Here is a 26,587-nt window from a genome sequence, read left to right as displayed (position 1 = left end):
CTTTTCCGAATGCCCTCTTGTTCTTTTATTTTTTGAAAGTTTGAAGAATCTGTCCCTCTCTACTCTCTCTATGCCCCTCATGATCTTATAAGTCTCTATCATATCCCCTCTAAGTCTCCTCTTCTCCAAGGAAAAGAGACCCAGTTTCTCCAATCTCTCAGCGTATGAAAGGTTTTCCATCCCTTTTATCAGACGTGTCACTCTTCTCTGGAGTAACGCCATATCTTTCTTAAGGTATGGCGATCAAAACTGGACGCAGTATTCCAGGTGTGGGTGCACCATCGCCCGATACAGCGGCAGGATAACTTCTTTCGTCCTGGTTGTAATACCCTTCTTGATTATACCTAGCATTCTATTCACTCTCTTAGCAGCCGCTGCGCACTGTGCCGTCGGCTTCATTGACCTGTCCACCATTACCCCCAAGTCCCTCTCTTGGGTTCTCTCATTCAATAACATCCCTCCCATCGTATAGTTGTACCTCGGGTTTCTGCTTCCCACATGCAATACTTTACATTTCTCAACGTTGAACTTCATTTGCCATTTTGTCGCCCATTCCCCTAGTTTGTTCAAGTCTCTTTGCAATTCCTCACAATCCTCTTTAATCCGAGCTCCCCTAAATAGTTTGGTGTCAACTGCAAATTTTATTATCTCACACTTCGTCCCTGTTTCTAGATCATTTATGAATATATTAAATAACAGCGGCCCGAGCACCGAGCCCTGCGGAACACCACTCGTGACCCTCCTCCAGTCATAGTAGTGGCCCTTCAACCCTACCCTTTGTTTCCTACCTGCCAACCAGTTTCTGACCCATCTATGTACGTCTCTGTCCACCCCATGGTTCTTCAGTTTCCGGAGTAATCGTTCATGAGACACCTTGTCAAAGGCTTTTGGGAAATCAAGGTATATGATGTCTATGGGGTCACCTCTGTCCATTTGTTTGTTAATTCCTTCGAAGAAGTGTAGTAAGTTGGTTAGGCACGATCTCCCCCTGCTCGAGAAATGGGCATCGACATGGCAAATGAGGTTCAATGTGAATAAGTGTAAAGTGATGCATGTTGGTAACAAAAATCTCATACACGAATACAGGCTGTCCGGATCAGTACTTGGAGAGACCTCCCAGAAAAGAGACTTGGGAGTTCTGATCAACAAGTCGATGAAGCCGTCCGCGCAATGCATGTGGGCAGCGAAAAGGGCAAACAGAATGCTAGGAATGATAAAGAAGGGAATCACGAACAGATCAGAGAAGGTTATCATGCTGCTGTACCGGGCCATGGTGCACCCTCACCAGAAGTACTGCATCCAGAACTGGTCGCCATACATGAAGGACACAGTACTACTCCAAAGGGTCCAGAGAAGAGCGACTAAGATGGTTAAAGGGCTGGAGGAGTTGCCGTACAGTGAGAGATTGGAGAAAATGGGCCTCTTCTCCCTGGAAAAGAGGAGACTCAGAGGGGACATGATCGAAACATTCAAAATACTGAAGGGAATAGACTTAGCAGATAAAGACAGATTGTTCATCCTCTCCAAGGTAGGGAAAATGAGAGGGCACTCTCTAAAGTTGAAAGGGGATAGATTCCGTACAAACATAAGGAAGTTCTTCTTCATCTAGAGAGTGGTAGAAAACTGGAAAGCTCTTCTGGAGTCTGTTACAGGGGAAAACACCCTCCAGGGATTCAAGGCAAAGTTGGACAAGTTCCTGCAAAACTGGAACATAAGCAGGTGAGGCTGGACTCATTTAGAGCACTGGTCTTTGACCAAGGGGCCGCCGCATGAGCAGACTGCTGGGCCACTGGTCTGACCCAGTAGCAGCAATTCTTATGTTCTTAATGCACAAACCGAAAGGGCGCTCCCGGCACTTTCCATTGTGCAAGCATAATATCCTGAATATCCTGAAGCATAGGAAAAGAGCGGGATGCTGAGCGGATCCCCCAAGCAGAGGGTCCACAACATGCGGGGGCTCCTTTGCGTTGTCTTTGAAATGCAACACCGAGGAGACCTGAAGAATAAGCACCTGCAGCTCTTCCCGTGAAAAACGTGTCCCATGGATGCATCCTTGCCAGCTGACGGAACCGCAAAATCACTGCTAACGACATCTGTCCCCCCCATGAGGATCCTGGAGGTTTGCGAACCGCTCTTCAGAAATAAACTCTTTGGCCCAAGCAACCTGTGGCCGTTGAGACAAGCGAGAAGGAGGGGGGATGCAACTGGCATTGAGGGGGGCCGAACTGACCCCTCCGAGGCTTGTAGCAGCTGGGAAGCCTGAACTGTCCCAGCCCCTAAAGCAGGCAAGCCAGCAGCAGCAAAAAGGGAATCCCCAGCAACTTTGGCGGTAAGGTAATCCTTTTTACCCTGAACCTCGGTGGCTGGGAAATCCCTGTGTGGGCGGCAGGGGAAGCCTGGGCTTCCCTGCTGTCAGCTGTTGACTCGCGAAGCACTTACAAAGGGGAAGTCTGAACGCCGGCATCTGTTGCTGATGAGGTTTCCCCTTCGCAGTGGCCGGCACAGCGCTTGCATAGGCCAGCCACGAGTGCTTTGCATTGGAGCAATACATGACCTAGCCTGTAAAATAAAGTGCGGGTTAACAAAAAACACATTTACTCAGCACTGAAGAAACTCTTCAGATCGGCACTGCCTCAGGATTTTTTTTTTTTTTCACAGAACAGACTCCATGGCTCTCAAAGCTATATTCCTTGCCTGTATTGGTAGCAAGGCTTACAGCTGAGACACCTCTACATAATTTTGGGGAGGTGGAGGAAGGGGAGGGACCCAGCATAAGACCCGCCGGGTGTGACACCCCCGAGATCGGTCAGACCCTCAAACAAGGCCCGTCCAAGCTCAGTCCGGCACCATAATGGGGACAATGAGTCCTAAACAAATTTCAACAGCCCTAACCAGGGGATATGGATACAGCTCACCAAGATCAGCACCTGATAGAGATTGAGAGAAGACTGATGGATAGTGAGAGGGTCAGCTATTAAGTACTATAACCAAGAGTTTGGTCTCAGTCTCCACCTGCTGGTCGTGATGAGCTATTATTTATTCAATTTCTATACCGTTTACATTAATTTATTCAGGTATGCAAGCATTTTTCCCTCTCTGTCCCAATGGGCTCACAATCTGTCTAATGTGCCTGGGGGAATGGGGTGATTAAGTGACTTGCCCAGGGTCACAAGGAGCAGCGTGGATTTGAACCACAACCTCAGGATGCTGAGGCTGTAGTTTTAACCACTGTGCCACATTAATCCAAATTATACATCAAATTATTGCACCAAAAGAGTTTAGCTTGAGCACTCTATATAAAATTTCATCATAGATGTAAAATCATCAGATGTAATTTCATACATAATTTCTTATAACATTTAGTAGATTTACTATATAATCCTTGAATTTACAAAAAAAACCAAAACTGAAGCAGATATTCTGGTTAAAGATTGTACATTCCCCATGTACTCAACTAGATAAAATTAAATAAATAAATACCGGCTGTCCAGAGATCCTCTCAGATTTTCTTTGTCTTGCTTCTTGCCTTTCCCACCTGATTTTCTTAAGCCTCTAGAATGAAGAAAAATGTCACACTTTTATACAAATTAGTTATGCTACTTAATTTTGATCTACACATAAAAAGAATGTAAGACTACAGTACATAGGAGCCAAATAGAAAAGTAAGCTGGGTCTGCCCCTAGGATTATGTTCTGAGCCCTCTTTTTTTTTTTCCTAATTTATGCTCTTCCTGGGTGGCATTACCTAATCTTTTCTCTTTAACAAAATGTCTAGGGAATATCTAGATTTCTGTATCCATCCATTCTCATTCTTTATCTGTTAATTCTTCTTCAATGTTACCTTCTACCAGTTTAAACTACCGTATTTTCGCGGATATAACGCGCACCATTGTAAAACGCGCACAGGGGTATAGCGCGCAGAAATCACGATGATATGTACAAAAAACTTTTCTATACCGCGCTCAGGCATATACCGCGCATGCTGCCCGACTCTCCTTTCGCCCGCCCTGACTTTCCGTGCGCTGTCCCGACTCTCCGTTCACCCCCCCTGACTTCCGTGCACTGCCCTGACTTTCCGTGCGCTGTCCCGACTCTCCGTTCACCCCCCCTGACTTTCCGTGCACTGTCCTCCCTTGAAGTCCTGTCCCCCCTTGAAGGTCTGTCCCCATCCTGAAAGCCTGATGCCCCCCCCCCGACGTCCGATACATCCCCCCCCCGGCAGGACCACTCGCACCCTCACCCCGAAGGACCGCCGACTCCCCAACAATATCGGGCCAGGAGGGAGCCCAAACCCTCCTGGCCACGGCGACCCCCTAACCCCACCCCGCACTACATTACGGGCAGGAGGGATCCCAGGCCCTCCTGCCCTCGACGCAAACCCCCTCCCCCCAACGACCGCCCCCCCCCAAGAACCTCCGCCCGTCCCCCAGCCGACCCGCGACCCCCCTGGCCGACCCCCACGACACCCCCACCCGCCTTCCCCGTACCTTTGTGTAGTTGGGCCAGAAGGGAGCCCAAACCCTCCTGGCCACGGCGACCCCCTAACCCCACCCCGCACTACATTACGGGCAGGAGGGATCCCAGGCCCTCCTGCCCTCGACGCAAACCCCCCTCCCCCCCAGCCGACCCGCGACCCCCCTGGCCGACCCCCACGACCCCCCCACCCCCCTTCCCCGTACCTTTGGAAGTTGGCCGGACAGACGGGAGCCAAACCCGCCTGTCCGGCAGGCAGCCAACGAAGGAATGAGGCCGGATTGGCCCATCCGTCCTAAAGCTCCGCCTACTGGTGGGGCCTAAGGCGCGTGGGCCAATCAGAATAGGCCCTGGAGCCTTAGGTCCCACCTGGGGGCGCGGCCTGAGACACATGGTCGGGTTTGGCCCATGTGCCTCAGGCCGCGCCCCCAGGTGGGACCTAAGGCTCCAGGGCCTATTCTGATTGGCCCACGCGCCTTAGGCCCCACCAGTAGGCGGAGCTTTAGGACGGATGGGCCAATCCGGCCTCATTCCTTCGTTGGCTGCCTGCCGGACAGGCGGGTTTGGCTCCCGTCTGTCCGGCCAACTTCCAAAGGTACGGGGAAGGGGGGTGGGGGGGTCGTGGGGGTCGGCCAGGGGGGTCGCGGGTCGGCTGGGGGGGAGGGAGGTTTGCGTCGAGGGCAGGAGGGCCTGGGATCCCTCCTGCCCGTAATGTAGTGCGGGGTGGGGTTAGGGGGTCGCCGTGGCCAGGAGGGTTTGGGCTCCCTTCTGGCCCAACTACACAAAGGTACGGGGAAGGCGGGTGGGGGTGTCGTGGGGGTCGGCCAGGGGGGTCGCGGGTCGGCTGGGGGACGGGCGGAGGTTCTTGGGGGGGGGGGCGGTCGTTGGGGGGAGGGGGTTTGCGTCGAGGGCAGGAGGGCCTGGGATCCCTCCTGCCCGTAATGTAGTGCGGGGTGGGGTTAGGGGGTCGCCGTGGCCAGGAGGGTTTGGGCTCCCTCCTGGCCCGATATTGTTGGGGAGTCGGCGGTCCTTCGGGGTGAGGGTGCGAGTGGTCCTGCCGGGGGGGGGATGTATCGGACGTCGGGGAGTCGGCCGGGCAAGAGGGCTTGGGCTCCCTCTTGCTCCGATCGTGGATGCGGGTGCGGGTGGGAGCGCGTGCGAGCGGTCGTTCGGGGTGGGGGTGCGAGCGGTCCTGCTGGGGGGGTGAATCGGGCGTCGGGCGGGGTGGGAACTATGTTTAAAAACTTTTCTATACCGCGCTCAGGCATATAACGCGCGAGGGGTATGCGCGGTACGTAAAATCACGTATAACGCGCGCGTTATATCCGCGAAAATACGGTAAATACATGAAGAGGTAACTAGGATTAATGACAAATATCCCAGCTCCTAGAGTATGGATGTTTATACAAAACAAGAAAGTCAAGTTGCTTACTTGTTATAAGTAATCTCTGAAGGCAGAGCAATTACCATCACTGCTCAGTAACAACAGATTTCAGAAACTCTAAGAATGTGCAAGGGATCCTATGCACCTGCAGCAGACAGCATGCTTCAAACTGTCTTTTAAGGACCATGTCCACCTTGCGATCCTGCATGTCCTTCAGCATCATGCCTCCCTCACTAGGAAGGGAGGGACGCTTAGTCATTTGAGCTACTATGGAATCCACCTTCAGCTGTGAAAACAGCTGATGAAAGTCCAGAGTCACAGGATAAAGCTTGAACATAGCTTTTGCCACCTTGAGGGAGCCCTCTGAGGACTCCCATTGTTCAGTGACTAGTGAGGTGATGTCTGGATGTGCTGGGGAAAAAGGCAGTCTGCGTGTTTGTATTGCTCATAACTGAAAATTGGGAGGTGGAGGGCTGCTGAGGGCCCAACTTCAACTCGCAAAGTGTCTGAAGTGACATGAGAAACAGTGGTGGACTTGAAAAGACGGCTGAGGGATCGTCACTCTGATCAATAGCCACCATAGCCTCCTGATCTCCGGTCCCAGAGTCCCTAAATTATCCAAGGATGCAGCGGATCCCCAAGACAATAATGACATAGAAAGGACTTCCAGTCCTGCTCCGATTGGTCACTGATGCTTGGAGCCAGCTTGTTCCATGGCAGAGAAGCCTGCCTGGAAGGGAGCTCTCCCTATGTCAGGGATGGCGTGCTCACAGGCAGAGCAGCGCTCCTGGGGCCTGTCAAATAGGCTTTCCATGAGAGACTGGCAGTCTGAAAATCCCTAAGACCTGATTGGAGTAGTTGGGCATCCGCTACCTCCATGTGCTTGCGTTTTGTACCCTGGTTGCATGCGGCCTCTGATTGGGATCTCTTCCCTTTAGGCTGGGCTTTCTGGGATTTTCTCACCTTGGAGTACTCTAAGAAGGCTGAGCCCAAAGCTCCTGGCCATTCCTCCCACTCAACATGGCCACTCGTCAGCCAGCAAAAATGCGCAAAAAAAGCATGAACCAGGGACAGATTGGCCTGGGGAATCCATTGCATATGATCTCTGGGCAAAATTGAGGTTTTTGAGGCAAAGCAGCTTTGAAAAAAAAAAAAAAGACTGATAAAAATACAAGATGGCTGCTGCCACCGACACTAGTAAAATCGCACCAAAAACCTGGAAAAAAACAACGACACACCATAGAAAAAGGGGTTTTGGAGGTGGGGGAACCTAATTCTAACTTCAGAATATACTTCCCCCTCCGAATACGCATTTTCAGCATCCACGGATTCGGTTATTCGTGATTTTGTTTTAGGGGGGGGAAAGCTTCGTTTCAGACCTTCCCCACCTCCCTTCCGCCTTCCCACCGGCATCCCGGCCTTACCTAGTAGTCTAGCGGGCTTTCGGGGCAGGAGCGATCTTCCTACGCTCCTGCCCCGTGCAGACTGCCAATAGGAAATGGCTGCTGTGAGCTCCTGTCAGTCTTGAGAGACTACGGGAGCTCACGGAAGCTATTTCCTATTGGCAATCTGCACGGGGCAGGCGTGTAGGAAGATCACTCCTGCCCCGAAAGCCCGCTAGACCACCAGGTAAGGCCGGAACAGGCTGCCCAGCCCAGAGAGGAATGATCTTCGCTCTGCCCGGCCCGACACCGAAGCGGGGAAAGAGGAGACCGAAGCACCCGCACTGGCCCCTGCAAACACGCAACACGCACGGAAGGAGGTGATCAGAGGCGGAGACCACCAGGCAAGATCCGGGGGTGGGTCAGAGCCAGCACAAAGTTATTCACGATTTTTCACACTTCGAGGTTCGGCTCTGCCCCTAACCCCCACGAATACCGAGGGAGAAGTGTACTCACTGTGACTTCTGGTGTCTGTTAGTTTAAAGCAGCTTGCCTACAGGAAAAAGATTTCTGCCTCACAAACTGCTAGGATCCAATCCACCATTGGAATTCTTCTAGCTGCCAGTTAGGCGGACACTGACCAAGGACTCTGAACCCTGAAAGTCCATGTAACGTGTCGTTGGGGGAGAGGGAATTTGCTGCCAGCTTCCTGAAACCCAGGGGCCTAACAACCTCCACTCAAGCCTCTGATAAATCAGCAGGCAAGCATGCTCCCAGGGAAAAGAACCCTGAGTTCTCAGTGGACCACAAAGCAGGCTAGCTCCGAAGAGATTGGTCTGTGAGCAGCAGCTTGCCCACGCGGGTCAGTAAACCCAAGCAGGAAATCTCCGAGCACCAATACCAAGCAGGAAAAAAAGGACCAATGGATAAAAATACCAAAAAATAAAAAAATGAAAATAGAGCAAATCAGAACACACCTTCTCACTTCACTTATAGAAGGAAAAACTGAACTGCTGAAGGGGTAGAGTTGAGAGATTTGAGAAACATCTTTCTGCAAAGTTCACGTCTACAGGAGGGCAACAGTTTCAGTACAGAATCCTGTGTCTTTGCAACAGAACTTGTGTTAGTGCTTTTTCAGTCATGTAAGGGGTAAATAATGTGGTTTAGTGTCCTAATGCAGAGACAAATATATAGGATCTCTATGGGCTAGTGCTGCCCGTTTCACTTTGGTGAATCGATTCGAATTGATTCGCTTTGTAGAAAAATCAGACCCACCAATTTAGTGAGTCCTGACTTTCCTCCAGGCCTCTTAAAGCAGCAGCAGCGGAGATGGTGGCCAGCAGGAAAAGGCAGCGCTCCAAACAGGCAGCTTCTGGTCTGCCCTGCTAGAGCTTCCCTCTTCGACATCACTGGCGCAGCAGCAGAGGGAAGCCATAGCAGGGCAGGCCAGAAGCTACCTGTTTGGAGTGCTGCCTTTTCTCGGCAGCCACCGTCACCATTGCTGTTGCTTTGGGAGGCCCGAAGGGGTGGGGATGAGGGGTCAGTTGGTTGGTGCTACACAGGGGTATAGGAGGGAGAAAATTTGCTGCACAGGTGAATGGGAGGGATGGATGAAAAGCTGTACAAGAGGATAGGAGGGAGGAAAACTGTTGCACATGGGGGAAAAGAGCAGAGGAGTTAGGAAGAAATGTTGGACATGGGGTAGAGGAGAGTAAGGGAGACATGCAACAGATATAGAAAGGGGTGAGAGGGAGAAATCCTGCATATGGTGGAGGAGAGGGAAGACATGCATGGAGAAGAGAGAGGGAGAAATGTTGGACACAGGGTGGAGGGCAGGAAGAGATGGTGCATGGGGACAGAGAAAGAAATATTGCACATGATAATGGAGGGGGAAGAAGAGTGAGATGCTGCATGGAGGGGAATAGATTTTTGACCCAGGGCACAAGGCAAGAGAGAGAGAGAGATGGTATGTTGGATATGGCACTGGAAGGGAAGGTACAGAGATGGAAGATGGATGGTGAGCACGGAAAAAGAAGAAAATGTCAAATGGGCAGGAAACCCTGGTGAGCAAGTTAACAGAAGACAAACGCCCAATTGGGTGGGAAAAGTGAATCGAATAAAAAAATTCATTCAATGGGCCAAATCAAATTGAAATTGTTTTCCTTGAATCAGGCAGCATTAATAAGGGCAAGGAAGGGATAATAGATGGCATGGATGGGCAGACTGGCTAGGACATATAGCACAGTTACTTACTGTAACAGGTGTTATCCAGGGACAGCAGGCAGCTATTCTCACATATGGGTGATGTCATCAGCGGAGCCCGGATGCAGAAGCTCGCAAGCAGACATGCTTGAAGAAACTAGAAGTTTCGAGTCGACCGCACCGCGCATGTGCGAGTGCTTTCCCGCCCAGCATAGGGTTCGTCTCCTCAGTTCAGATAGCTAGCAGAGAAGCCAACCAGGGGAGGTGGGTGGGTTGTGAGAATAGCTGCCTGCTGTCCCTGGATAACACCTGTTACGGTAAGTAACTGTGCTTTATCCCAGGACAAGCAGGCAGCCTATTCTCACATATGGGTGACCTCCAAGCTAACCAGAATGGGAGTGTTGGCAATTTAGGAGAATAAATTTTGTAATACTGTTTGGCCAAACTGTCCATCCCGTCTGGAGAAAGTATCCAGACAATAGTGAAACATGACAGTATGAACCGAGGACCAAGTAGCAGCCTTGCAATCTCCTCAATAGGTGTAGATCTGAGGAAAGCTACGGAAGCTGCTATTGCTCTGACTTTATGGGCTGTGACTCTACTGTGTAGGGGTAATCCAGCCTGGGCATAGCAGAAAGAGATACAAGCAGCCAACCAGTTGGAGATGGTACGTTTAGAGATAGGATGTCCCAACTTATTTGGATCAAAGGAGACAAAAAGTTGAGGAGCAGTTCTGTGTGGGTTGGTGCATTCCAAATAGAAGGCCAAAGCACGTTTACAGTCCAGAGTATGAAGAGCTATTTCTCCAGGATGAGAATGAGGCTTTGGAAAGAACACTGGGAGAACAATAGATTGGTTGAGATGAAATTCTGATACCACTGTAGGGAGGAATTTTGGATGAGTACGTAGGACCACTTTGTCATGATGAAACACCGTGAAAGGTGGATCAGCAACTAAAGCTTGCAGCTCACTGACTCGTCGAGCAGAAGTAAGGGCGATGAGAAACACCACTTTCCAAGTGAGATACTTCAGATGAGCCTTGTCAATTGGTTCAAATGGAGGCTTCATCAGCTGAGCAAGGACAACATTGAGGTCTCAAACCACAGGAGGCGGTTTGAGAGAAGGTTTGACATTAAAAAGTCCTTTCATGAATCTGGAAACCACTGGATGAGCAGAGAGGGGTTTCCCTTCAATAGGTTGATGGAAAGCCGCAATTGCACTGAGATGGACTCGGATCGATGTAGACTTGAGGCCAGAAGTGGATAAGTGCAAAAGGTAATCCAAAAGAGAAGATAAGGAGGAATGTTAAGGCTCCTTGAAAAAAACACCACGTAGAAAATCTAGTCCATTTTTTGGTGATAGCATTATCTCTAGTGGTAGGTTTCCTAGAAGCCTCTAAAACGTCTCTCACAGATTGAGAAAACTGAAGAGGAGTCATGTTGAGAGGTACCAAGCTGTCAGGTGTAGAGACTGCAAGTTGGGATGAAGGAGAGACCCTTCACTCTGTGTAAGCAGAGATGGAAAAACTGGTAGAAGGTATGGTTCCCTGCTGCTGAGGCCGGATGAATGGGAATATGAGTGTAGGCCTCCTTGAGATCCAGAGAGCATAACCAGTCGTTCTGTTCGAGAAGGGGATAAAGGGATGCCAGGGACAACATTCAAAATTGTTCTTTGACCAAAAATTTGTTGAGAGCCCTGAGATCCAGAATGGGCCACAGATCGCCCATCTTCTTCGGAACAAGGAAGTAACGGGCGTAAAACCCCCTGTTCCGCTGTTCCAAAGGAACTGGTTCGATGGCATGGAGATGAAGCAGAGTTTGAGCTTCCTGAAGATACTATCTTGGAGGAAACTCTGGTGGAACCTGAGTGAAATGAAGAGAGTATCCTTCCCTGATGATGGTCAGCACCCAGAGGTCGGATGTAATTGTCATCCATCGGTGGTAAAAATGATGGAGATGACCTCCTATAGGGGGAAGAGAAGTCAGAGACAGAATGATGGAGGTTATGCTCTGTTGTAAACAGTCAAAAAGGTTTTGAAGCCTTAGATGCAGCAGAAGGTTGAGATTTTTGTTGCTTCTGAGGCTGCTGTTTCTTAGGAGGGGGGGGAGAGTATAAGGAGCCGCCCTTGGAGCAAAACGCCTCTGTTAAATGGGAGGAGGAAATGTAGACTTGGCAGGAGTTGGTTTGGGCTTAGGTCTGACAATAGAAGCGAAAGATTTTTCATATTCAGACAACTTCTTGGTGGCTGCCTCGGATAGATTCATCAAAGAGGTCATTGCCTGCACAAGGAATATTAGCCAAGCGGTCCTGAAGATTAGGGTCCATGTCAATGGTACGAAGTCAGGTAAGGCGTCGCATTGCTACAGAGCAAGCAGCCGCCTGGGCAGGCAACTTGAAGGCATCATAAGATGACTGAAGGAGATGTAATCTGAGTTGTGATAGAGAAGCAATGACTTCTTGAAATTCAAAGTGTTTTTGAGTATCAAAATAACTCAAACATTTAGGTAAAAGAGTTATGAGAAACTCAAAATAAGTAATAAAATTAAAATTAAAATGAAGGACTTTAGAGGACATCATAGAAGTTTGATAGATGCGACGTCCGAATTTGACCATAGTTTTCCCTTCCCTTCCAGGAGGAACGGTGGCATAAACCTTGGAAGGATGGGACATCTTTAAGGATGACTCCACAAGCAGGGATTGATGAGATAACTATGAGTTGTCAAACCCTTTGCGATGGAGAGTTTTATACCTAGAGTCCAATTTGCCTGGAACAGCTGGAATGGTATAAGGATTCTCCAGGCATCTGGCAAAAGTCTGAGACAAAAGCTTGTGAAGAGGAAGCTTAAGTGACTCTGCCGGAGGTTGAGGTAGATGCATGACTTCGAGATACTCCTTAGAGTATTTGGAAGCAGCATCTAACTGAAGATCCAAGTCAACAGCCATCTGACAAAGAAAAGATGAAAAAGATAGCTGATCTGCCAATGCTTTGCCTCGAGAAGGACTTGAGGTTGTCGAGGCAGCCTGGGTCGAAGATGAAGCTTCGGCAGGAAAAAAAGCATCAAAAGAATATGGAGACTTGGACGAAGCATCCTCGAGGTGTGGAAGTGGAGACCTCGATCGAGGAGTCGGCGGTCTAGTCGAAGCAGGAGTAGATCGAGGTTTAGTTGAAGAGGGACGTTCTTTAGAAGAAGAACTATGCCTGGAAGTATGCCTCGAAGAAGGCCTCAATCGTCGGTGAGAATGGTGCTTAGAAGCAGATCTCGAAGATCGAGGAGACTTCGCCTCGGAGACAGAAGCAGCCAATGCCACTAAAGAATGGATAGAAACATAGAAAGATGACGGCAGAAAAGGGCTATAGCCCATCAAGTCTGCCCACTCTATTGACCCCCCATTAAGTCTGGGTGCTAATGTCCTAGTTCCTTATCTCGACCCTCGTAAGGATCCCACGTGAATGTCCCATTTATTCTTAAAGTCAAGCACGCTGGTGGCCTTGATCACCTGGACTGGAAGCTTGTTCCAGTGATCTACTACTCTTTCTGTGAAGAAATACTTCCTGGTGTCACCATTAAATCTCCCTCCTCTGAGTTTGAGCGGGTGTCCCCTTGTGACCGAGGGTCCTCTGGGAAAGAAGATGTCGTCTTCCCCCTCGACACGTCCTGTGATGTATTTAAATGTCTCAATCATGTCCCCCTTTTCCCTGCGTTCCTCTAGAGTGTAGAGCTGCAATTTGTTTAGTCTTTCTTCATACGAGAGACCTTTGAGCCCCGAGATCATCTTAGTGGCCATCCGCTGAACCGACTCAACTCTAAGCACTGGAGGTTGTAGATCGAAGCTCCAGAGGCTTGGTGGAGGAACCTTGATGTACTCCCAAAGACTCTGCTCCTTGTATAGTGTGTGAGGATTCCTGCCGAGGCACTTGCAAAGATTCTGCTCCTTGCTTTAAGTGCTTAGATGCCAGACCAGACACTCGCAGAGACTCTGCTCCCTGCAAAGAGTGTGTAAGCTCAGACTGAGGCAAAGGAAGCGGCTCGACCTCACAGGAGTCTGCAGAATGCCCAGGCTGGATGAGAGGAAGAAGCTTCGGTTCCATATTAGTAAGGAACTGAATGAATTGCTTCTCCAACATGCTCTGGAAAGAAGCCGGCAAGGATGGATCCGCGTCTGAAACTGGACCACCTGCTTTAGCTGGAGGTTCCACCGAGGCAGTGTAAATGTGCTTCCACTTGGAAGTCTTAGGCACCTAAAGCACCACCCCTGGAACTTTCTGCTGAGCTATCTGACCTGAGGATACAGGGGAAGATACAGCAGATGTCGTCAAGGAGAGAGCTGCTGCAAACGATGAAGGTCTGATGAGGCTCGAGGTGGAAGCAGTAGAAGCAGGAGGAGTCTCGGTCGAAGGTGAGGCCAAGCTCGCCTTCAAAGTCGAGGGATCGGAGGAAGAATCCATCTCGAAGAGCTTCTCCACCAAAAGACGATGACGTTTAAGGGCTCGAGGTTGAAGAGTAGCACAGCGCTCGCACGACTTCGGTTGATGATCCGGCACAAGGCACTTGAGGCACCAACGGTGTGAGTCCGTGAGGGAAATCGCACGCTGGCACTGGCTACACTTCTTGAAGCCCGTTGCTGGCCGGGACATAGGAGGAAAAACAGCCGCCGCAAAATCAAAGCCAAGCGGCCTGCCCCAGCAGCCAAACGGAAGAAAGTAAAATTTTTTTTTTTTTAAAGAAATAAAAGAAAAAGAAAAAAACAGCGATTCGTGAAGAAAAAAACACAAACCGCAGTGTAGAGAAGGCACGAAGTAACAAAGTTAAACGCAGAGAGTCAAAGACGGACTTCTTAGCTCCACGGAAAACTGTGAACTGAGGAGATGCACCCTACGCTGGGCGGGAAGGCACTCGCGCATGCGCGGTGAGGTCGACACAAAACTTCTAGTTTCTTCAAGCAAGTGTGCTTGCGAGCTTCCACATCCGGGCTCCGCTGATGACGTCATCCATATGTGAGAATAGCTGCCTGCTTGTCCTGTGATAAGGTCTTTATCTGACTTCATTTTTCTATATTTCTACAACTTTCCCTCCTAAACAGTAGGCTTACTCTTAATAGAATCAAAGATACAAGGGGAAACCTGTGTGGAAAAACAAATGGTCAAAATCCACACTAAATCTGCCAGTTTTACACTAGTATGCACAGTTCCTTTAAGCTTGTATTTATTAAATGAAAAAAATAAAGTCATACCCAAAATCTGGAAATCGTCTTTTAGTCTTTCCTGATGAAGTACCATCGCTTGTTTCCATTATTTTACCTTCACCTCTTTTGTCATCTAACAATAAAAATGCAGATGAAATCAGGACGAAACTAAGATCGTCACATACCTTAATACAAAGCTCTAGTAGTCATATTTGTCCTGGAGGAAACTGGATGCATTGCAGGTTGTATTTTTGGGCCAATGCAATCATTGAAAGATGAAGCAGTATACGAGTTTGGGATATTTTCAGTCCCTATTTCAAACAAATATTAACATACACTAGCCCCTATTCCTAAAGGTATGAAGTATTAGCACACAAAGGTATGCTATTTATTGCAGACCAGATTATTTTCGACAGAACCTATACATTTTAATAATATAAAGGGGTATCTACAATCACTGTAGCTTTTCATTAATGCTAATGACAAGTACTTCTGATCTAAAGTACCATTACTTCTAAGTCAAATTTTGTGATTAACAAACTTGCAAAGGCAACCATGAAAGATCCAAATCCAGAAGCAGATTCATCAAAACATATCCCATTTATGAACTAAAAGTGAGACTTAGGACTCCTTTTACAAAGCCAAGGGCCAGCGAGGTAAATGCTCGGACACTCATAGGAATTCTATGAACATCTGAGCATTTACCGCACCAGCCCATAGTAGAACCCTCTACTGCAGCTTTGTAAAAGCCAGCATTTGTTATCTAAAACAAATAATGAAATCTTTAGAACTGAAAAACTGACAGAACTGCCCAATGGATCAGTGAGAACATTGTGTAATGCTACACAAATGACTACAATTCAACTTTTGACTCGGATGTTCCACTGCCTGGGACAACCCAGGTTTAAGCAACTGTTCATAGCCCATGTGTAGAAGAAGTCTTAGGCACCATACAATGGCAAATAGTGACAAGACTGAGAACACAGGATTGTAGATATCTCAAAGGAGCCCTGGTGCAAAGTAACAAAATGGATTGTGGCCAATAAAGCATGTTTTTATTTTACTTATTTATTGGGATTTATTAACCACCTTTTCATGAAGTGATTGACCCAAAGCGGTTTACAATACACTGAATAGAAATCAGGTATTTAAATACTTTCCCTATGTGTCCCAGCAGGTTTAAATACCTACGTGATGTAAATGTAAATGAGTCGAGTCTCTTTCATTTGAAAGGAAGCTCTGGAATGAGAAGGCACAGGATGAAGTTAAGAGGTGATAGGCTCAGGAGTAATCTAAAGAAATACTTTTTTACAGAAAGGGTGGTAGATGCATGGAATAGTCTCCCAGTAGAGGTGGTGGAGACAGAGACTGTGTCTGATTTCAAGAAAGACTGGGATAGGCAAATGGGATCTCTTAGAGAGAGGAAAAGATAATGGTTACTGCGGATGGGCAGACTGGATGGGCCATTTGGCCTTTATCTGCCATCATATTTCTATGTTTCTAACTATGTTTATTTTCCATTGTGCTGTTTTTCTCCTTTATTCCTTTCTTAACAGGTTACTTTAATACAGGATACCATAAATTACCAAGCAATTAAATATTCTTCAAAAGAAGTTGATCTTGACATATTTAAACAATTAAAAATAAATTTTAACATCAATTAATAAACATTTAATCCAACATTTGAACTTATCTTGAGGCCAAGAGAATTAGAAATACTATGAAAAAACACCTTTAGTTCAGGGAAAAATGAAAAATAAGAATAACTACCCAATGTTAGCCTTGCATGTATTTCTGTTGGCCTAACCAGAGTGTCAGCAAATTATTCTGGTATATTAAACAATCTGACTCTGGGAATGTTAGTGCAGATAAACCCTAAAAGCCCCTGCCCAGGATCCATATTTCTTGGGTCTTTGTAAATAAAGAATATTTTAATCCCAGTTCTGCAGGCCTGTTTGCCTCCACATATCTTGAAAATTCCTGGCAATACTCAAGATAAGTGGATTCTGGGCATTAACATTCCCAGAGTCAGATTGTTTAATATAATATCTCACAGTCCTTTGCCGACACTCTGGTTAGGCCAACAGAAATGCTGACAGCTAGTATACAGTAATGCAAGGCTGACACCCATACCATACCATAGCTGTTAGCTGTGAGGGGTCAAAAAACTTGTTTTAAAGAATATTTTAACACACATTTGCTTAGATCAGGGATGTCAAAGTCCCTCCTCGAGGGCCGTAATCCAGTCGGGTTTTCAGGATTTCTCCAATGAATATGCATGAGATCTATGTGCATGCACAGCTTTCATTGTATGTTAATAGATCTCATGCATGTTCATTGGGGAAATCCTGAAAACCTGATTGGATTGCGGCCCTCGAGGAGGAACTTTCACACCCCTGGCTTAGATACTTGAAGAAAAAACAAAGCTCCCAACTGTAAAATTCTGGGCTGAAACACTTAAATGTGCCTTTTCCATCTCTCAGTCTCCCTGGCTACATCTGGAAAATTTCTATTACTACAGTTTAGAAAGCCATTGTAAGCAGGGAAAGAGCACAGCCTCAACCGTATGACCTCTCTCGAGAAAGATTAATTACTCTCCTCCCAATTCTCAAGAAAGATTAATTACTCTCCTCCCAATGAAGCCTAGGAGAAACTCGGCCAGAGTTGAGGAGTAATAACGTGCAGCATAACATCATGGATTATTTTTCCCCCTTGAGTAAACTTATTTTGAAATCAATTGTTGGACATATTTGTGGCTAATATGTGGATTTTTGACATTTTTATTATTATTTTTGTCATATTGGACATGAGGGAATATCAGTGGAGTCATGATTTTAGAATTTTAGGGGTAGGTGAACAAGGCTACAACAAGTTATAACCAGAAAATCATTAAATTTAGACACTTCCATCCCCGAACTGCCCTCACAGACTAGACTCTGGGAAAGAGTACTGCAGCCTGCCACAGCTCCTCTCAGGGTAGCTAGAATTCAGAGAGGACCTCTGCCACTAGGAAAGCTGCCTCTTCTGAACCTTAATCTCCAGAACCAGAATGCTCCAAAAAAAATACAATTGGTTCCTGACGAGCCTGCGCGAACACTCCTGATCAAGTCAAGGATTGAGCAAATAGAAGTGGAAACCTCCAAGCTCCACAGTTCAAGCAGGCTGGCTGACCAGGTCCCTGCAGGATCCACCTGTCAGCTGCAGACCAAAGTCACACAAGTTAGTGGAGCTGAAAAAAAGCACAAAATCCACAGAAAAATAAAAACAAAAAATAAGAAGACCAAACAGAACAAAGTTGCTCCTGCAGGCTCGCTTGCAGAAAATATAACTATCTGGGGGCAGCATAGAACAGTATTCAGTATCTCCTGCAAAGGACTTTGAAGAGTGGATGCAAGACCCTTGGTTCACCACACCATCCCTATCGCACTGTAAATTGAGGTGTTTATTCCAAAATCAGGAAAGCCAAGATGGATGCCACAGCAGCGATTGTAGTGCCAAAAGTGGAAGCTACATAATGGTTCAAAAATTTGGAGAATAGGATTTTAGGGTAAGGGACCCTGGCACCAGAAACTTTTAGAACTTCTTCTAGAGACCACCCACCCCAATTTATCTCATAGGCTAATACAGGTGCTGGATGCTCTTAGGCTGAAAACTGCAGCCAGAGAACCTCTGCCTCAGATAAGCCTGGAAATCCAGATTGCTTGCTTCTTCAGACTGCTCCTCAGTCCTACCAGCTGGACTGAGACTTCAAACCCTCTCTGAAATACACACGAAGTCAGGGGAGGGATGCGGTCAGCATCCGATCTGATCCTGGATAAAAACCCGCAAAGGACCAGTCTGTGCTCAAGCTATCTGCGGACAAAACATGCAGCAAGCATTGCTCTCAAAGGAATGGTCCCTGAGCTCCTAGACTGTTAATGCAGGATGGCCAAGCAGCTGCCCTGCAAAGCAGGCTGCATCTTGACTACAGACTTCTGCCCCCAGAGTCTGTGCTCTTTAGCAGCCAGAAATGTCCTGAGGCTGGGAGCCTCTACAGCACTATAAAGTTTCATGATTAGATACCAAATAATCAAAATTAAAGAAAAATAAACATGAGCAGAACAGACAGGCACCTACCATCTCACATGTAGCAAGTGAAACTGAGGAGTCACAGGACAACTCAGAGTGAGGGGAAATGGAGCATAAAAAAAAAATGTAAATGAGGCTCTCTATACCAGATTTCACAATCAGAGATACACAACCCACAGGTTCAAGAATAATGTGCCTATTGCACTAGAATAGCACATATGCCTTGAAATGTCTCACTTAGATAGTTCAAGTTATACTATATTTAGCAGCATCATCTAAACAGATATACAGTGGTGCCTCACACAACGAACTTAATTCGTTCCAGGAGCAAGTTTGTTATGCGAAAAGTTCGTTATGTGAAACGCGTTTTCCCATAACAATACATGTTAAAAAAAATTATTCATTCTGCAGCATAAAATATGCTAAGATGACATAAAAAAAGATAAATTTGTCAAAATGGTGAAAATGGTGGTCTTGCTGAGGCCAAACTCTTTGACGAGGTCACACTGTTTTACCCCACATTCACTCCTTCTAATTATTTCCCGTTTCATTTCAACAGAAATCACCTTCCTGCTTTTTTTAGAAGCCATGATATATAAAAAATATTGAGTTTATCTTAAAAGGACGACTGCCGTGATACGTGCGTGCGTGATTTAATTCGTAATGAAGAACGATTGCCGCGATACGTGCTTAAGTTAAGCGCAGTGACTAACGACTGCCTGCAGTGCCTGCGCGGAAGGATGCAATACATCGGCAGCGATCGTGGAAGCTCGGGCGACTTCGTTGTGTGAAACGAAGTTCGTTGTATGAATCATGAAATGAAGTTCGTTGTGTGCAGCGTTCGCTGTGCGAGGCGTTCTTTATGCGAGGCACCACTGTACATTTAAATTCAGTGACACTATGATAAACGTTTCTAAAATTGCATGTCCTCCACACAACTATATAACAACTTCAGTATGTGTTTTTAAAACAATGAACCTATAAATTGATAAAGATATGTTGCCAACTACCTAGAGAACCCAACAAATACGCTTACCTTTTCCTTTTGATTCTGTCTGGTTGGCAGTTTTAGAATATTCTGTTTGATAACTAAAGACTTCTGTTTCATCATTAAACAGATTTGTACCAAAACTGTTTTCAGTCTTTGGCCTATGTACTGGGGAAGAATGGCCAGAAATGTAAGGACTTGACTCTAGAAGACTATCTATGCTTTCAGCAGGTTTAGGTTTTCCAGTCATTTCATCATCTATATCATGAAATAGTGACAAACGCATGTTCTCTTCTCTTTCTTCAAATGACAGGATTTCCAATGGAATGAAACACTCTCCACACTGGATACTTCTATCCTCATCTTCATCCTATAGCATAAATGACAGAGACAGTAAATCAGATCACTATGACTACTGAACTTCAGGAAGGCAATAAAAACTCACCTCTTCCTCTAACCTTCCATGAAATAACTCCAGCCTAAATACCACCATCTACACAACAAGATCAACCATCACCGATACTATAATGCCCTGTCACACTTCCATACCATGTCATGCGTAACATATCTTTTCATGCAATGTTATGTATTACCTTGCCGTGTCACATACTGTCATTGCTTTGCCTGACAATCTATATTATATTATACCATACCATGCACATATTACCATTCACAGTTATGTATTGTCCTACCAGGCCATGCACTGCTATGTTCTTGCCATGCTCTTTTATGTACTGTCTGCCATACCGTTTATTGTCATGTATCATAATCCACCACCAAGCTCTATTAGTTACCACAATGTCATACTAAATTCATATCACCACCACTACTATATGAGGTCTGATACTGTCATATCCTATTAAGTACTGCCATGCTTTTTTAATACTACTATGTTCCCCTATGTATTGTCCTATCACATCATGATCTAAAATGTACTATCATGCTCTATTGTTTACCCTGTTATGTTTTATTATGTATGTAAACTTGTAACCCATTCTGAGCTCTTCTGGGAGGATGAGATATAAATCCAAATAAATATTTACTTTACAAACAGCCTAAATCCAAAAGAGCAAGACCTTAACAGTTACCAAAGTAGCTGTTCATAACCATCACTTTTTTAATGTACTGTAGCTTAATATAGTTAGACCAAAAAGAAAAGGCAAAAACATCCATCAATGGACATGACTGTTCAAAAATTTAATGAGTGTGTTTGGGGGGGGGGGGGGGTGGAGAAGACACCAAGAAAAAGATGTAGGGTTCAAAAATAGGAAAGACTGGATCGCAGGTTCCAGAAACGGTCCAATACATTCTGCCGAGAAGTCAGTTTCTGCAACCCCAACATACATAAAAACACTGGTTAGGGGAATTGATCCTTTCAAATTTTCCCTTCCCCTCACCTTGCCACATACAGAGATGCACACATACAGAAGTATATCTGCAGAAGTATGGGAAATGATTCCATAAGGGATGTTCTCTATGCTTTCCCCATCACACTTCCTTCTCTGCTGGACTAGCTCTTAGTGAACTGGATATATATTAAATTTTCTTTATTGTGAATTCTATTATGAAACCTAGTAACCTTTCGTAATAGATACTACATATGACGACACTTGGTATATTGACTTTCAGTGGTGAAGATGCATGGCATTACCTGTCACCTTGGGGCAGTAGCACCCTATAACTAAACTGTAAAATGCATATTTTGAAATCTATTTAAAATGACTTCTAATGATTATATCATCACATTCAATTTCACTCTATCATTTATTCCAGACTAATTGAACACATTTATATAAACTTACAAAGGGGCTGAAAAGAATTCCATGAACCATGGTCCACATACTTTCTGCACTTGTTTGTATTACAATGTGTGCACTGCCATGTTTTCTCTCTTACTTTGCTATGCTATATATTGAGAAAACATTAATTTTACTTGAAGTTGAATCCAAGACCTCACAAATCCTATTTTAATATTTTTCTCCTTGTAACTTCCTTCAGTCCAACAGAAAGAATAGAATATAAGGATGAATATTTAGGTGTATTTTATCAATTGAAAGTGGCTATTACACCACAGGAACAAAGCAGGGTGTTGTTTTTCCAGCTTATCTATCTGCTCACTTGTGGTTAATGCAGATACAGTATATTGATGTAAGAGTAATATGCTGTGTTGGCCATTTTCTATTTCTTCTATATCATCCTTGTGTTGATCTACGAATAGTACTTGTGTACATTATAACTCCACTTCTGCTTCACCCAACTCTGAGAACTCCTACACACAAAATGTGTAAAACTACACACTCTCTTGTTGGAATGTGTACTTGTATGGATTTATATACCCATGCAACTTTATGAGGCATGTTTCAAATGTAAAGCCCTTTATAAAAATTAACCCCCTAATGTTTTCTCTGACACAACAATTTATTGGAGTTAAAACTAAGGCCGGAAGGACCAAAAACTTTTTCCCTAGGTACAAAATAAGTACCCGTATATAATATATAAACTGCTTTGACTGTAACCACAAAAAGGTGGTATATCAAGTCCCATTTCCTTTTCCTTAAGGTCTTTCATCCACTTCAGAAATACATATTCTCTCCTTTTAGGGCTCCTTTTACGAAGGCACGTTAGGGCCTTAAAGCGCGGAATAGCACCCGCTAGCCGCTACTGCCTCCTCTTAAGCAGGCGGTTGTTTTTTCAGCTAGCGCGCTAATCTGGTGCGTGCGCTAAAAACGCTAGCGCACCTTCATAAAAGGAGCCCAGTTTAAATGGCCAATAAATTAAATGAACCACTATCAATGCTTATACCTTCATACTCAGGTTCTGCTGGTTATTTGCAAGAGATTCTTTCATTTTTAATCGAGAAGGTGGATGTCGTTTAACTTTTGAGGCAAGCTGGGCTTTCTCTTTGTGGGCACTGGTATCTAATCTCGGAGTTTCTCTAATATATGCATCAAAATCTGAAATACACAAACAGCAGAAAGTTAACATAACCAAATCAGCATTACCTATTTGGTAAAAGACTTAAAACTGATGCCAATTAATACCCTATTTTCCAGATGGTTAAGACAAAATGAAAATTCATTTTCACAATAAGAAGTAAAATGGCGTAGCCTTGTTAATCCACTTTTGAAGTTATTATTCTTCCTTCGTTTAACACAAATTAGCATAATCTTGGAATGTCTGCACAATTTATATTTTGAGTAAAATAACCTCTTTTGAAAATATTTTTAAAAGTTACATATTTTGCTTTTTATTTTGGTAATGTGTAGACAAAAAAAAACAAAAAAAAATTATACTTTTTTATTGGAATAAGTCCAATAAAAAAGGTATCACCTTATTTTCTTTTCTTTTTTTCATGTCTATATATTACCAAAAAGCACAGTTACTTACCGTAACAGGTGTTATCCAGGGACAGCAGGCAGATATTCTTGACTGATGGGTGACGGCACCGACGGAGCCCCGGTACGGACAATTTTAGAGTGATTGCACTCTAAGAACTTTTTAGAAAGTTCTAGCTCGGCCGCACCGCGCACGCGCGAGTGCCTTCCCGCCCGACAGAGGCGCGCGGTCCCTCAGTTAGTATAAGCCAGCTAAGAAGCCAACCCGGGGAGGTGGGTGGGACGCAAGAATATCTGCCTGCTGTCCCTGGATAACACCTGTTACGGTAAGTAACTGTGCTTTATCCCAGGACAAGCAGGCAGCATATTCTTGACTGATGGGTGACCTCTAAGCTAACAAAAAGAGGGATGGAGGGAAGGTTGGCCATTAAGAAAACAAATTTTGTAAAACAGATTGGCCGAAGTGACCATCCCTTCTGGAGAATGCATCCAGACAATAATGAGATGTAAAAGTGTGAACTGAGGACCAAGTAGCAGCTTTGCAGATTTCCTCAATAGGAGTGGAACGGAGGAAAGCTACAGATGCTGCCATTGCTCTGACTCTATGGGCCGTGACAGAACCTTCCAGTGTCAGTCCGGTCTGAGCATAACAGAATGAAATGCACGCTGCTAGCCAATTAGACAACGTACGTTTAGAAACAGGACGTCCCAATTTATTCGGATCAAAGGACAGAAAAAGCTGGGGAACTGATCTGTGGGGTTTCGTACGCTCCAGATAGTAAGCAAGAGCCCTTTTACAATCCAAAGTATGCAGAGCTTGTTCCCCAGAATGAGAATGAGGTTTTGGAAAGAAAACCGGTAGAACAATGGATTGGTTGAGATGAAATTCAGAAACAACCTTGGGGAGAAACTTTGGATGTGTACGCAGAACCACCTTGTCATGGTGAAAAACCGTAAAAGGTGGATCTGCAACCAGTGCATGAAGCTCACTGACTCTCCTGGCAGAGGTAAGAGCAATAAGGAAAAGTACTTTCCAAGTGAGAAATTTGAAAGGAGAAGTAGCTAAAGGTTCAAATGGAGGTTTCATTAAAGCTGAAAGAACCACATTGAGATCCCAGATAACCGGAGGGGCTTTAAGAGGTGGTTTCACATTGAAAAGCCCACGCATGAACCTGGACACCAGAGGATGAGCTGAAAGAAGTTTTCCATGGACTGGCTCATGAAAAGCTGCAATGGCACTGAGGTGGACCCTGATGGAAGAGGACTTCAGGCCAGAGTCAGACAAAGAAAGAAGATAATCCAACAACGTCTCCACTGCTAGGGAAGTGGGATCAAGATGATGAAGAAGACACCAGGAAGAAAATCTCGTCCACTTTTGATGGTAACATTGTAGAGTGGCTGGTTTCCTGGAGGCATCCAGAATGGAACGAACGGGCTGAGACAAAAGAGTATCAGTCGAGTTCAGCCCGAGAGATACCAAGCCATCAGGTGTAGAGACTGGAGGTTGGGATGCAGAAGGGTTCCCTGCTGTTGGGTAAGCAGAGAAGGAAACAGAGGAAGAAGAAAAGGTTCCCTGGAACTGAGTTGAAGTAGAAGGGAGAACCAATGTTGCCTGGGCCACCTCGGAGCAATCAGAATCATGGTGGCTCGTTCCCTCTTGAGCTTGAACAAGGTTCTCAACATGAGAGGCAGAGGAGGGAAGGCGTACAGGAACAGATTCGACCAGTCGAGGAGAAAAGCATCTGCTGTTAGACGGTGTGGAGAGTAAAGTCTGGAGCAGAATAGGGGCAGCTGATGATTGTGAGGAGCTGCAAAGAGGTCTATCTGAGGAGTGCCCCATTGATCGAAGATAGACTGCAGAGTCACGGGATCGAGTGTCCACTCGTGAGGTTGGAGAATTCTGCTGAGTTTGTCCGCTAAGGAATTCTGTTTCCCCTGAATGTATATAGCTTTCAGGAAGAGATGGTGATCTATGGCCCAAGTCCAGATCTTCTGGGCTTCCTGGCATAAAAGGCGAGAGCCTGTCCCACCCTGTTTGTTGATGTAGTACATCGCAACCTGATTGTCTGTGCACAACAGAAGGACCTGAGGAAAGAGAAGGTGTTGGAAGGCCTTGAGGGCGTAAAACATCGCTCTGAGTTCCAGGAAATTGATTTGATGCTTCCTTTCCTGGGCTGACCAAAGACCTTGAGTCTGGAACTCGTTCAAGTGAGCTCCCCATGCGTACAGAGAGGCGTCGGTGGTGATGACTAGTTGATGAGGAGGCTGATGGAACAGAAGACCTCTGGATAGATTTGAGGATACCAACCACCATTGAAGAGACTGACGAAGAGATGATGTCACAGATATGTGTCGTGAGCAAGGATCCGACGCTTGGGACCACTGGGTAGCAAGGGTCCATTGAGGAGTGCGCAGGTGAAGACGGGTATGAGGTGTGACATGAACTGTGGATGCCATGTGCCCCAAGAGTACCATCATTTGTCTTGCTGAGATGGACGGCAGAGGAAGCACCTGGTGACATAGAGACTGAAGAGTCTGGAGACGATTGGATGGTAGGAAAGCTCTCATGAGGAGTGTATCCAGGATCGCTCCAATGAATTGAAGTCTCTGAGTGGGAATGATATGAGATTTGGGTAGATTGATCTCGAATCCCAGAAGTTGTAGAAACTGGATGGTTTGGTTGGTGGCCAGAAGGACTGCTTGAGCGGAAGTGTCTTTGATCAACCAATCGTCCAGGTAAGGAAATACATGCAGGTGGTGAGAGCGTAGAAATGCCGCTACCACAATGAGACATTTGGTGAATACCCTTGGAGATGAGGCAAGACCGAAGGGCAGCACCTTGTACTGGTAATGACAATGATTGATCATGAATCGGAGATATGGTCTTGAGGTTACATTGATCGGTATGTGAGTGTAAGCCTCTTTGAGATCGAGGGAGCATAGCCAGTCGTTTTGATTTAGAAGGGGATAAAGGATGGCTAAAGAAAGCATCTTGAATTTTTCTTTTACTAGATGAATGTTGAGATCGCGAAGATCCAGGATAGGTCTGAGATCTCCTGTCTTTTTGGGAACTAGAAAGTAACGGGAGTAGAATCCCTGCCCCTTTTGATCTAGAGGAACTTCCTCTATAGCGTTCAGAAGGAGGAGGGATTGGACCTCCTGAATAAGGAGGGCCGATTGAGGACTGTTCAAAGCAGACTCTTTTGGCAGGCTTTGAGGTGGAAGAGTCTGAAAGTTGAGAGAGTAGCCGTGGCGGATGATGTTGAGGACCCATTGGTCCGATGTGATTACTTCCCACCGGCTGAGGAACAGAGAAAGTCGACCTCCTATAGGCTGAGGCAGGAGAGCAGGAATAGGGATACTGGCTATACTGTGGAGAATGAAGTCAAAAGGGCTGTGACTTCTGCTGAGGAGGTTGTTTTACAGCTTGTTGCTGCTGCTGTTGTCTGGGAGGCTGACGTTGTTGTTGCCTCTGACGCCTAGGTTGCTGAGCAGTGGTAGTCAATGGACGAGCTGTGAAGCGGCGTTGATAGGCCGATTGCTGCCTGTATGGTCTTGGCGGAGGAGGCTTC

The 26,587-nt window shown here is 46.0% G+C and overlaps 1 protein-coding gene across 2 annotated transcripts in view; it reads right to left on the bottom strand.

Annotated features, from left to right (window-relative positions):
- The window catches only part of LOC117360784 (neurabin-1-like), a 162,512-nt gene that overhangs the window by 37,520 nt on the left and 98,405 nt on the right, over nt 1-26,587 (bottom strand). For both annotated transcript variants that reach the window (XM_033945129.1, XM_033945130.1), the window contains exons 12-15: nt 22,483-22,634; nt 19,729-20,050; nt 14,673-14,757; nt 3,481-3,552 (exon numbers count right to left, since the gene is read on the bottom strand). In XM_033945129.1, coding sequence (XP_033801020.1) covers nt 3,481-3,552; nt 14,673-14,757; nt 19,729-20,050; nt 22,483-22,634 — 631 coding nt within the window. The remainder of the gene's footprint in view (nt 1-3,480; nt 3,553-14,672; nt 14,758-19,728; nt 20,051-22,482; nt 22,635-26,587) is intronic.

The sequence above is a fragment of the Geotrypetes seraphini genome, chromosome 5 (genome assembly GCF_902459505.1).
Source record: "Geotrypetes seraphini chromosome 5, aGeoSer1.1, whole genome shotgun sequence".
Taxonomy (NCBI): domain Eukaryota; kingdom Metazoa; phylum Chordata; class Amphibia; order Gymnophiona; family Dermophiidae; genus Geotrypetes; species Geotrypetes seraphini.
Note: the sequence above shows the minus strand (reverse complement) of the source record. Positions and strands in the feature narration are given on the sequence as shown.